The sequence below is a fragment of the Seriola aureovittata genome, chromosome 21 (assembly GCF_021018895.1).
Source record: "Seriola aureovittata isolate HTS-2021-v1 ecotype China chromosome 21, ASM2101889v1, whole genome shotgun sequence".
In the NCBI taxonomy this organism is placed as follows: Eukaryota; Metazoa; Chordata; class Actinopteri; order Carangiformes; family Carangidae; genus Seriola; species Seriola aureovittata.
In genome coordinates this window covers 4096286-4110237 of record NC_079384.1, presented here as the reverse complement: position 1 = coordinate 4110237, position 13952 = coordinate 4096286, and the positions used below count along the sequence as shown (strand labels likewise).

General features: G+C 44.9%; 1 protein-coding gene across 1 annotated transcript in view; it reads left to right on the top strand.

The window, feature by feature from the left end:
• Positions 1-13952, top strand: part of snx29 (sorting nexin 29) — a 128032-nt gene that overhangs the window by 15467 nt on the left and 98613 nt on the right. Inside the window, exons 12-14 of the mRNA XM_056365893.1 lie at positions 1647-1710; positions 2407-2535; positions 11877-11962. Of these exons, the coding sequence (XP_056221868.1) occupies positions 1647-1710; positions 2407-2535; positions 11877-11962 (279 nt within the window). The remainder of the gene's footprint in view (positions 1-1646; positions 1711-2406; positions 2536-11876; positions 11963-13952) is intronic.

Below are 13952 nucleotides of genomic sequence, written 5' to 3'. Positions count from 1 at the left end.
AAGACAAACATGCAATCACCGTCTGACTGTACAAGCCAATCTTTTAAACATGAGCTTGATTTTTCAGTTGCTCTCATTTCTAGTCAGAACGACTCGATATGTTTTTCTTTACGTGAACAATTTCAGTTATATGAAACTTTATTTCTATAAAGTTAGATTGGTTTAGCTTCCTTCGTCAGCTGCTGGTTGGTAATTGAGATTTATCAGTCAAATTGACCATCAGGAGGAAGAGGATGGTTTTTCTTTTCACGCTGAAAGTTATAATAGTGATAATTAAAACCTTGATGGATTTCTGCCGTATAGAGATTTTGCAGTGAGCATGCTGGAGGATTCAGCTCATTCAGATCCTGAGCAGCTCAAAATTGATGAAATTACTACGGCAACACGTTTTGGAAAGGAAAAAAAACCCAAATGCAAATGAGAGATATTCAGCTGACTATCATAATGGCGTCTTCCGGTTCTTATTTTCTTATTTAGCATGTGTTTGCTCGGCTGTCGGACACATTCATGTGAAGTAGTCGTGGTCAAACAGGTTCTTCCCAAACAGGTCAACCTTAGTTTCCAAAGTTTTTTTTTTTGCCATTTTATGTCTGAGTGTTTTGGATATTGCCAGTGGAGATAGACGGGAGATGTAGGGAGAGAAAGTAGCCGGCTGGGAGTCGAACTGGGGGATTCGCTGCTTATGTGAGGTTTTCATCAGTCCACAAGTCATGCTTTCACCACGGCCCGTGATTGTGCATACGGTCCTTTTTATAGACGGTTTTGTCTGACTGTGAACTGATCAATGTCTAAACTCTTTGAGATGCCTCTGTAAACCTCGCAGCTTTCTGCAGTTCAGCAATTCTCGATTGTAAGTGTCTCAGATCTATTTTTTTTTGTTTGTTGTGAAGCGTGGTTCACATCAGCAGATGCTTCCTGCGAATAACGAACTATAAATGAGTCAAAGTGTCTCTTCCTCACACCTCCAGTCAAATTTCATTGGCTGGACTCCAGGCTTGATAACTCCTGACTTCAATCAGCTTTTGTTGTTCGTTACAAACACACACACACACACACACACACACACACACACACACACACACACACACACACACACACACTTTTTTCAACCTGCAATACAGAACAATACAATGATCTGTGTGTTATTAGTTAAAATAGATTGTGTAACCTAAATGAAGATTTGACCATTTGACAAATTTATACATAAATGCAGATAATTCCAAAGGGTTCACTTACTTTTTCTTGCCACTCAATGTTAATGCAAATGTCGCCCCCCCCTTCCTTTTTATCTCAGATTACTTTCTTTCTTCTGTGTTTTATAGGAGCTATCATAAAAGTATGATTTAGCAATAAAGATCCTGCTCTCTGTGAGTCAGATATAACTTCTGTCAGAGGGAAAAAGTAAAACCTAATTTTATCAGAGCAGTTCATCTCAGGGGTGGAGAGGAAAGTGCAGCATTAATCCGGCAAATGGGGAGTGAAAGTGGGATTTTGTTATTTCTACATTTCGAAACTGAAGGTTATTAGTTTATGCATATTGCTGTGGTGCGGTGTCTGTGTGTGAGTGTGTGTGTGTGTGTGTGTGTTTTATGTGTTTGAGGTGGTTTCAGTGCTGAAAGTCTCACCCTGTTCTCCCTCCTCTGCAGTGGAGCTGCGTCAGGCCATTGTAGCCATGATGAACAGAAAGGACGAGCTGGAGGAACAAAACACGTACGTTTGGATATTTCCTTCCTTATCTGCTGCTCCCAAACCCCCCAAACACACACACACACTTAAACACACACACTCACACATCTACACACACACACACACACTCACACTCACACTCAGTCTGGAAGAAGATATCGAATGACCTTTCTTTATGAATTGTCTCAGCTTGTTTTCTTCTCATCCTGAGACGAGAGGCAGTTATGTGCTGACTTGAGGCGGGAAACCGGAGGCTGTGATTTACATCCATTTAACAGCTGCTGGAATTGATCGTCGAGCAAAACTGCAAAGCGTAGCTCAATAATATTCTGTTGGAAATGGCCAGAAAACACAGTATTAAGCATCGTTGTGATCAATCATAATTAATGTGAAGCATCTGCCAAGCGGTATTTAGGTTTTTATGATACACTGTGATTTGTACTTGTGGCATTAAATCAACAGCGATGCAGCCACAGATGTGTGTTCAATGTTTGATAATCGGGGGCTGAATGTGATTCAGCCACTCAGTTATTGCAGCAATTAAGAAAGCTTAATAATGTTAATTTAATCTACTGTTTATGATCTAAACATTACCAGACTGTCGACACGTAGCGTTGCAGAGGATCAGGTCTGTTGGGAGACACTTCGCCTGGATACGATCGGTGATATTTCGTGTGGAATCATGTTACATGCATGTGACGGACTTCATGTGTTCGACAGCTCTCTTCGCTGCCTGCTGGACGGGGAGATGGAGCACTCAGCGGGCCTGAGGCAGGAAACCGATCTGCTGAAGAAGAAGCTGGCGGAGCTGGAGGAGAGACACACAGCCAAGGTCCAGGCACTGGCCAGGTGAGAAGCAGCCCAGGGGAAGTCTGCAGAAAATGGACATTAATGCAGTCGTCTCCTTCACAATACGGGAGATTAACTGCATTAACTGCTGCACTAGCTCGGATTTATTTAAAAGGAGAAACTGACTCATACTGTCAACCTTTTAACACGGTTTGGGGCTGCAACAAAGCAGAGCTTCGCAGCACCCCTACCTGAGTCAGTGTTGAGAAGCCATTCCCATGCAGAGCTGCCAAAAAATTCACACTTTCCAGCCTCCTCAAATTTTAGCATTTGCAAATTCTTCCGTAAAGGATTTTCTGGGATTTTTATAAACCAAATGGTCAATTGATTAATCGAAATAATCCGGAGATTAATCAGTAATAGGGGGAAAAAAATAGTTTATTTCTGCTTTTGACAGAACAAATCTAAAGAAATACAAAAGCTTTGTTTGTCGTCTTCTGACTGAAGATTTTCCTTCAGAGCTTTAAACGTCTCGTCCTGTCCTGGATAAAAACATGAAGCTTCCTAATGTAGTTCTGCACAGTATGGCCAGAACTGAAATAACAACACTGACACAAGTGGATGTTGTTTCCTGTGTCTTCGGCTGGAACGAAGCAGGGGGGGCGCTGGGGGGAGGAAAGTGCAGGAAAACATTTTTTTTATTTAAAAAGCCAGAATTGTAATCACTTGACACTGTAATGATTGGGTCATTGGCACTGACCATTAACCTGTCAACCCCCTGCAGATAGATAATGGCTGTTTTGTGCCAGAGGGGGGGGCACACACTAAACTACACTACTTTTTACATAATGCAGATTTAATTCCAAGGCCATCCAGCCCGTCTAAAACCCGACTTTTTCCCACATCACAATAACGACAATAACACTAACAGTCCTTATTAACATTACTAATCACCTTTGTTTGACAACGTACAACGTCTTCTAGTCAAAGAAGACGAGCCAGTTTGTGAACTTCTGTTTTTTCCGCCTCATTTATTTGGATCTACAAGTTTAAACAAAGAACTTTCCCGTCAATAAACAGAGTGTGGAAGCTGCAGCGGCCCAGAGGACCTTCACGTCTGTGATTAAAGCTGCTTTTGTTGCCGCTGATTGTGCTGGGCTGTTGCCTCGCACCTACGGCGGCGGCATCACTGTTTTACACATAATCACAGTAATTACCGCTGCGCCCAGACAGGAAGAGGAAACTGTAAGTATCTGGAGGACGGGATGTCAGAACAACATTGGAAACTTTTCCCCCCCTTTTTTCGGTTCTCATAGTGGATGAAACTTACGTACACGTTTGTCTCCAGTAAGCGACCGCCTACAGCTTCCCCTGAAAGTGAATTGCGTCACCTCAGCATCTACAATTGATTGCCTGTACGCCAGAAGTTCTTCGGTTGAGCCCCGAGCCCTTTAAATAGAGGATTAGTCATCCTCCAGCAGTCGAAACAGGAAGCCCCAGCAAGTGTTGTGTTCAGATAGTAGCCTCCTCCAGCAAGTCAAGCCACCTGCGAGGATTGATCCGAGTTTACTCAGAGTTAAGTGTGTTGGGACTGCGGACGCTGATGGGTTCGTGGGCATGACAGCGCAGGGGCTGATGGGGGCTTTTTTTTAATATGTGATGATTCTCATGTTCGCGTGGAGCGCTTTAATGGAGTGGAAATGACAAAGAGAGGGAGAGAAGAGGAGTGTACTAGGAACACAAGTGACGGCCTCACAATTGCCTCACTCTCCTCCGCAGGTGACTGTGACACACCGTGTGTTTTCCCTCACAACTCAACACACACACACACACACACACACACACACACACACACACACATGAAGCCGATTCCCATAGTCTGCCGCTAAACCTCAAGTTCTGCTTCTCCTCCTCGGCCAAATCTGCCTCGATCAATCGCGGCTATAAATACCGCTGAAGGAGCAGCTAGCCGCTGAATGAGGGTTGAAAGCTGTCAGCATCATTCAGGGAAAAGAAGCTACTGGCAACAGTTGCTACATATCCCACAATTCTTTGTGATTATCTTGCACTAAGAGCGAGCCGGGGGGCCGAACACCAACATCTTATCATCTGCTGGCTTCCTCGTTGACCGGCCGACTAACTCAATTACTCTACTGCTGCTGCGTTAATTAAGACTGATTGGTTAATGAGCGCTAACTTTGAGAGGAGTCACTCTGCTGCACAAGTGTTCAGGTCAAACGTTTATCACAGAATGGTTTAGTTCTTCTGGTAGAGCAGCATCCAAACCCAAAAAAGTGGCATGTGCGTTCATGTGCGTGTGTGTGTGTGTGTGTGTGTGTGTGTGTGTATGGGGGTGGCAGAGGATGAGCGAGTCGCCATAGATAGATTTCGGCTGACGTCGACTCCGGCAGAGGGGAGTGGGCTCACTCACACGTCCGTCCAAATATAACATGAAAACGTAAGACCCCTTACACTCGCACATTGACACATCGCAGCCCACGTCCTTGCTCCCAGCTTCTAACACGCTCTGTAACCTGCAGCAATCCTCCCGTACGTTTGCTTGCCGCTGAACGCATATACACCCAGTGGCAAAGTAGCAGCAGGTTCAATCCGAGCTGAAAGAAACAGTCCTGCAACAAACGCTCCCTTCATCACGGTGTCGATTCAGCTCTGTGGCGGTTTGGGAGGAGGCAGTTCGAGCTGCTGTTGAACTGTACTGCAGCATATAGATGTTTCTGTTGTTTAGAAAAATAAATCACAATTTAAAGGCAGCCTGTAGAGTTTTTGACCACTAACAATGTTTGTTTGTGTCTCTCAGTTTTCTTTGCATATCGTGCACATGCACAGGGACGCTAACACATGACATCAGTAGCTCGCAGGTGACGTGATGCACAACACTTTGATGGTAATAGCAGGAGCGCTGTGTTATCTGGCTCAGTGGTTCTCAAAGCGGGGTCCTGGAGGTCCCAAGCAAAAAGGGGAATCATTTATTTTCACCATAATTTCATTCATAATTCTGTAATAAAACCTTCTAAAAGCAAAAGATCTTATCAGACGGGGTTCTGCGGTCTAATTTGTGTCAGTTTCAGGGGCCTTGATGTGAAAGAGTTTGAGCCACTGATCTGGTTAATATGGACGTAAACATTGCAGGATTTAAAGAAATATTTTTAAAATGTGATTTGTAAAAGTTTTATGAGGAGGGAAATTCCTACACACAATATGTTGCGGGGATAAACACTGGATGTTAACTCCACAGGACGGCTTGAAGTCGCAGTTGAATATGAGTCAGAAATATTGCAATTAAATATTTCCCTCTGTAGCTTGATATTCAAACATTTGTGATCACACACGATATCTGGCCTCATGTCTCAGTATCTTCACTGTCACCGCTAATGATAACAGAAATAGAGTCGTTAAAAAAACCTGTTGCTTTAAATATGGATGTCCCAAACCAAAGTAGTCTTGCTCTGGCCCTCAAGGATAGCAGTTGAGACACACACACACATATATATATATATATACACACTCTCACACACACACACCAAACTTTCCCCACAACCATTTCTTGTCCCCCTTTTCTAGACGTCACTTGGCAGAGCAGAAAGCAGGCCTCTCGCAGCAGGAAGACGGGAAGGCAGCCAGTCGAGTGGGCTTGGGCCAGGAAGCGCTACCTCGTCACAGGGAGAGGGGGTGGTTGGACAGGCGGACACATACTCTCTCACACACATAGACACACACACTCAAACACACTCACAAAAGAAATGAGAGCAGATGCCTTTTTCTTAGCTGGCAGGGCTGCAGTCTTTTCTCCGGGCAGTCTGGTGTAGCTGATCTAAGAAGTGGCAGCGAGAGCGGCTGTGAAGTTTGCCTAGTTTACTTGTTGGGAGTGTTTAGGCTCGCTGTTTTTCTATCTGTTGGAAGTCAATTATGTCACTCTGCCCAGGGGGGCCTTTTCCCTTCAATGCTGAGGTTTTAACAATCCAGCCCTGCACCCCGGCCTGGCCTCGTTGAGCTTGAGTGTGGGTATATATATATATGTGTGTGTGTGTGTGTGTGTGTGTGCGTGTATATGAGTTTATACAGCTTTGGGCATTGGGCCTTTGGAAGTGTGACACAAGAGTGTATACTTATAATGTATTTTCTGAGAGGCTGAGCAGTAAATTGCACTCAGGAGCTTTACCCAGCGACTGAGCTGTCTGTCTCTGAGGGCGTCTTTGAACCTCTCATTTACCACTTCCAAACGAAAGCAGACCGTACCTGAAGAACAGCCAATTTAGCCGCGTTTATCGCACATTAAGACGTCTGCGGAGCATGGCGATGATAAAAGAAAGGGGTGGGGGGAATACAAAAAATGAAAATCACCCCAGGGCTTCATCTCAACTTAAGAAATTACTGCGTGTAGTTGAAGTTTAAGATTTCCTCTTGAGATACTTTTTGTTCTTTTCTTCCAGAGAAGATAAGACGCACCGTCCTTCCTCCCTCTCTAATAGTCTGTTACAGTATTTGCTTTATACAAAGCACACTCAGACTTTACAGTCATTACTGACTTTCCCTCTTTCATACAAAATATTTACAATTTCTTTATCTCTCAAACGCACCGTTTCCCCTGCTTTCCCCATCTTCATTTACATGCAGTTCAACACACTCTCTCTCTCTCTCTCTCTCTCTCTCTCCTCTCTCTCTCTCTCTCTCTCTCCCTCACTTTTGTTTCTTTTGCACAAAAAACAGCCAGAAACTCATTAATAAATCTTCTTATGCACAATCACTGTTTGTCTTTCTCGCTGGTCTCTCACGTGGAAGAAGAGGAGATGACTCCAACAGTTTTATTAATCAACACAGCTAATAGGCTTATCCTCTGAGCAGACATTCACTCTCCCAGTATTTCTGGGTCACACTACCGCCCTTAATGAGAAAGCAGTTTGCGGCTGGTCCCGCATCAGCTGGACAGAGGATGCAGTTGTTACAACAGAGATGCCTGGAAAGTGCTTCACTTCAGACGCGCTCATTTAAAACTTTTACCGTCCCCGGAGGCAGAGAAGGCGCTTAGAGCTTCAGATGAGTTTCCAACACTCCGCATTTGCAGTGATCCGACATTCACTAGAAGCGACGCATCAAACGACTTAATGGATCGCTCTCAATTGGAAAGCGTCGACAGAGGAGCCAAAGCTGCAGTTTTGGAGTTGAGGAAAACTTGCACAGTGTTGTAGCTCCCAGGGTGATTTTGTAGTTTAGTTTTGTTTAGTATCCGTCGCTCTCCTTCTCTCCTGGGAGTCTGAGTGATGCTGGACTCGCCAGAGGCGTTTAGGGAAGTGAATGCGGCTCAGAAATCTAGGATTGCAACCTCACTGGGTATTTAAGCTAACAGCATACAACTGTTTGAATGTATGGATGCAGTATACACACTGTATGTTATAGTAGATAGATAGTTTACTCACTAGTAGTCCAGGTATACAAAGCTGAATCAGCAAGGAGCAGGAAATACTTAATGGTTTCTCTTCCTGTGAAGAACCTCAAACTTTGGGTCTTAATGAGATTTGTGATGAAAAGCAAAGTCGGCTTTTTCTACGATTTCTACTCAGTGAATGGAAACTTAAACCAGGGCGGGAGGAGAATAGATTGTTGGGGGGATGTTGAGGAACGTTGTGGAGGGTTTTCCTGTCAGTGTTGAGCAGGTTTATTGCACAGGCTGCTGTTCGACCTGAGGGAAGCCGCTTCAATCCAGACAGTGACGCAGAGGGCGCGTTTCACACCTCCAAAGTTGTGTTTTATTAGTGTGCTCTGAAATTGGATTTGAGAGTCAGCTGTGCAGGGTCAGGCTGTTGTAACCTGCAGGGCGCTTGCTTATTCACACTGTCGCAACCGCGTCACTCCTGTGATGTCGCCCCCACCCCCCCTTTTTAGAAAACATGAGTTTGGATCAGAGTGATCAATGATTCAGCACAGTGTGTTCAGTATTGTTTGTTCAGAGAATCATTTATTCACGGCCGCGATGATTTGCTTGCGATTAAATGATTCTCTGAACAAACAGTCGTGTTCTCAAATAACTGAATAACTATTGGCAGCTTGTCAGCTTGTGGTGAGTTGTTAGAACTGTTGAAGTGATGTAGGTACACGATGGATTATAAGTAGAAGTATTTCTGCTGAGGCACACACATGAGAACATGAGTCCATGGACCCGACCTGCCTTGTGTCAGGTGATGTAATGCTCAGAGGAATGATTTCCCGGCACGCTCTGGAGCCCTTCGTACCAATCAATCATTGTTTTAATGCCACAGCCTATCCCGAGTATTGTTGCTGACTGTGTGCATCCCTTTTTACGGGCGCAATTTGCTCATCCACTAATGGCTGCTTCCAGCACAAGAACGCATTTCTTTTGATGCTGATATAATTTGCCGGACGGGAAAACCAAAACAATGAGCTGAGAGAGGCTTAAAAGCTCCACAGAGCTGAAGGTAAGAGCAGAGTCCGGTGATGATGCCTCGAGCGCTTTCACATTACACAGTCATTTGATCTGTGCTTGATATAAAGACATTGATTTATTGCATCTTTAATAGTGTCTCTAAGAGGGCGGCAAACATGGGCGTGAGTCCAAAGTGAACACGTGCGGTTGCGCGGAGTTGAACACCGATGGTTTTCCTATGTAATGATGACATAGTGGCTCCTCTGTTTGTCTGAGGCTGAAAGGAGCAAACAAGAGAAAAGAGCTGAAGTGATTAAAGTATTAACTGGAACTGCGCTCAGTAGAGCGTGTTCCTCCGCCAAGGCCAAACAATCCTACACGTCTGTCAGGTTCAGATTATTATCTGGGTCTGCAGCGAACTGTAGAAAGTCATGTATCTCAACACAAAAATATGTCTGATTTGTTAAATTAAAATCTGTATATTATTTCCTGAGAAACTGATGAAAGTGTTGAAAAATGCCCTATTTCACATAATAATAAGGAAAAGTGATAAATAAAATTCCTAGATCCGCCTCGTTGTCTGGAACAGCACCAGAATCGACTGGGCTCCTCCCTGGGCGAGGCCCCACCCCTCCGCTGAGTCTGGTCCAAGTCGGTTCAATACTTTTTTGCATAATCCTGTTGACAAACAAACCGACCACCTCAGTGGAGGGAACCAATAAGATCTCTACAAGAACATTTTAACCTGAGCTTCACGTATCAGTTGACTCAGTCTACCTGCTGGAGCAACATTCATTCTCTGTAAAATGAGATGGTTCTGAATATCTGTGTATCTCCCCAAGCTTCTGCACAAACACACACACACAGACACACACACACTTGGAGCAAGCGTGTGTGTAGTAGCTATAATTTAATCAGGCTGGAACGGCGTCTGGGCCGCGGGTGGTTCTGATAACGGCGATGTGGACGGCTCCTCGGAGAGCTCGTCGTGTGGATTCAGAGGGTCTCCAGGCAGCCGCCTCTTTTGTTGGTGGAGAATGAGGGCTGATAAGCAGGGCACCCAAAATCACCTATGGAGAATGAGGGGTTGGGGAGGGAGGGGGGGAGGGAGGGAGGGGGGGGGGGGGGGGGGGGAGGGGGGGGGGTAGCAAGACAAAGGCTGTTAAATTTAACTGCCAAGGGCATAAAGCCACATTCCAACTCTGATTGATTTCCTCCCCAAAGTCGATGATGTTCAACCGGTTACGGCTTGTAAGGAGACCGCCTCTGTCTCTCACTCGTCTTTCTTTATCACTATGTCTTTGTGTCTGAATCATCAGGCACAGTTCAACACACACACACACACACACACACTCTCACACACACTCAGACATGCTAACGTGTGACTGTAGCTGAACAAGGCTGTAACTTTGACCCCATTTACACCAAGACATCGACCCACTTCCTCCTTCTCTGACTCTCCATCTGATGCAGCTGGATTTAAACGTACGCAAGGTTTTAAAATGCATCTCTGAGGTTCTGAATACTGAAACCCAGAGGTCAGAGGTCACGCTGCTGCCTCTTCTGACACAGGCTTGTCATGTAAAAACCCCCTTGAATAATCTGCGGACATGAAACTCCGGAGAGCCAGGTGTTTGTTCCCTTTCGTTTCTTCTGATGTGAATTCATGTTGTCGATTTGATTTTGTGACTGCTTCCTGTTCCTTCAAAGTAAAAGCGAAGTTGAATGAATGAAATGTTGACACCTGGACATTACTCCTGCAGGTGATGGTTTAACTTCTCCCGACCAAAATCATCGGGCATCACTGTGCCGTTAAAACAACAGCCTTTCCTCAGCGCTGTGGAGGCCGGCCGCGGTCGGGGAAGTCACTGCTCCACTACAAACTAGGAAAAAACCATTTCTTTTTATGTCAGTTTGAATCTTTGTAGACGGTGACAGCCCCTGGCAAACTGTTCCTCTGTGGAACTCACACTTTATAGATGGGGACATCATTTTGCAAATAGAAACGGGCTTTCCCCAAAACTGCTGGAATTTACACTGTTGTTGAAGATCTCACTGTACGCTGTCGCAGGAACTACGGGTTGTTACTGACGAGAGGAAGAGCGATCCCTGAAGAGTCCGACAGTATGTGTTCAGCTCTGTCTGCCACATGCTCTACTTGCGTTGTAATTCTTAATATTCACGTGTTTAAAAATCTGCAGTTAACAGTATTTTGACTCGACGGCGTGTGGACAGTCAGATCTGAAGTGAAGCTGGACTCATGCGTTCCCAGTGCTGCATGTGGGCGATCGCACACGGTTCGCTGTGAGACATTTGCATGGCTGTTTTCATACTTGCATGTATAACTTTACTTTTGAACTTGCGTGTGTGTCGGCGCCTCCGCGGTTTTCCCTCTCTCCGTGTAGAGAGATCTGTCTCAGTCCACCTGCACAGCTGGCTCTGCTCCTCAGTCTTCGGTGCATTTCCACTTGCAAAATCGGATCGTTCGTGTCGGGATTCATGTTAATATCAGGCGTGGAGACGGACGGTCTCTGGACCCGCCTCTTACTGGCCTGACTGCGACAGGGGCTGTTCAGTCGGTTGAAATATGAGTCCCGTCGCTTCTCTGTGAATATATCTCAAGTCTGACCACCTGGATTAGATTTCAGGTGTTTTTTTTTTTATTTTCATCGCTCCTCAGGTGACAAGATGTCACAACAGCCAGTTTCACACCGTCTCCCTCCACCACATGCTGTCACAAAACAGAGTAAACAACTTCCTATTACTGGCGTGTTGCAGCCCTGGTCAGAAAAATGTCCCCTTCGTCATATTACACTCTGCAGCGTCTTCACTGCGGCCGCCGCAGGAAGCAGAGGATCATTTTGTCTGTTGTGAAATAGAGGAAGGATAGATGACATTAAAGTCTACATTCCTTGTGTACAATGTATTGTAGTTATAGCCTCCTTATTTTTATTCATGCCTTATAAGCCGTGTGTGTGTGTGTGTGTGTGTGTGTGCGCAGGGAGAATGAGGTCCTGAAGGTCCAGTTGAAGAAGTATGTGGGGGCGGTACAGATGCTGAAGAGAGAGGGGAGCCAGGGCAATGACGGTAAACCTCACACACTCAAACACACACACACACACACACACACACACACACACACACACACTCCCTCACACTCCCTCACACACTCTCTGCATCATTACGACCTGAAATTAGATTTCATATCTGTGTCCCAGTCCATCTATTCTGCTCGCAAACAGAAACGCTTATAGTTATATACACAGCGAAATAAGGTCATCACTTTCCTCCACATCCCAGATCAGTTCTGATGCGTTTCTCAGGGGCTCGGATGACTAACCTTCCTCTCTCTGTTTGGCGTGAAGCCCTGTCAAACGGAGCGAGCCCCCCCCCCCCCGCCTGTCTCACTCTGACTTATCCTTTTCTTTTAGCTTTTGGATAGGTTTGATAACTTTGACTTTGCTTTCCTGTTGCCGGGGGATGTACGCGGTGCTCTGTTTAAAGACTGGCGAGATAAGCCCCGGCTGTATCAAAGGCAAATAAAAATGAACATGGCAGATTATGGAGGGCCACATAATGGCTAATTGCATTTTGGGGGATAGACGGGAGAGCTGTTATCTGTGACGCCCCCAAGGGTTTATGTGTTTGTGAGGTTTTTTTTTTTTGTATGTTTTTGCGAGACGGAGAGGTAAAGAGATACGTAGAACTTTGTAATATCTCTAATGGTGCCTTTGTTTTTTATGGTGACATTAGAACAAACAGCTATATTTCGGCGCTGTGAGATAAGCTTTTCGTATCGAGCACCACGATGCCCGCTGCTTTTTAAAAACAAAAGCGTGGATTTTGGGCGATTGTGTTGTCATTTATTTATTAAGTGAAATGAAAATTTCAGTTTATTACAGCTTTGGGTGTCGTAATATGTGGCCGTCTTTTTTTTTCTTTAGCTGTTACACAGAAGTGGCAACATCAATATACAACAAACAGGAAACAAGCAGGCAGCCAATCAGACAACAGCAAGTGTGGAAGGTCAAATTTGAAGTTGGATGTTGGTGTGTGATCAGTGATGTGATGATGAAGGGGTGAATGAATGAATGTGTGGAGATCAGGAAACTTCCAACCTCAGGTTTTTTTAATAAATAATGACATTAATTTGCTGATTAGATTATTAGATCTTCTTTTTAATTAAAAACTTTTTCCACTTTAATCTACACCAGTTTTTGATCATCTATACACCTTTTATTTATTTATTATTATTATTATTATTATTATTATTATTTATTTATTTAAGTTATTTTGGGGCATTTTTTTGCCTTTATTGTGATAGGGACAGTGAGAGAGTGATGGTAGAAAAAGGAAAGTTGGGATGATGCAGCACAGAGCTGGATTTGAACCTGGGTGCTGCAGGAAGGACTGAGCCTCAGTGTGTGAGCCACCCGGGGCGGAGACCCACATATTCTCTATCATAGCAACAAGAGGTTGTGGTTAAAGCAGCAGCTCGCCTGTGGTTAGAAAGTACTTACTGACTGTCAACAGCAAACTTTAGCTTAATCAGCAACATGCTCCATCCTTGCAGAGGAGCTGTGGGGCTCACACAGCCTCCAAACTCTCAACAAAGTCAGACAAATTCCTGACTTTAGGCTCAACCCTCATTTGTAGGCAGAGCTACCGTCGTCGAGCTGGTAGCCAAGAGGACACGTCATATAAATTAGACAACTTCCCCCGGGAGGCACATTTCTCCTCTTTTTGGTTGAGGCTTCCTCACACCTCCCGCCCCCTGAGTCAAGACGGCCTCATCCCGCAGCGGGACGTCCACTGAAAGCACAGATAATGATTAATGTTCAGTCCGAGAGTTACTGGGATTAGTAACTGAAATGTAATGTAAGTCTGTCGTGTTGCCCAACCCTGCTGGGATGAATGTTTGGGTAACGATTTTACTCGTCTCGCAAATGCATCTGGCGAACTCAGGCGCTTGTGTGAAGCCTGTGTGATGCTGTGGCTGCTTGTGCTTATAGCTTTGTTTCCCAGATCTCAGCAATTCACTCGGTGAGTACGATATTACTCCTGCTGGGACTGCGGC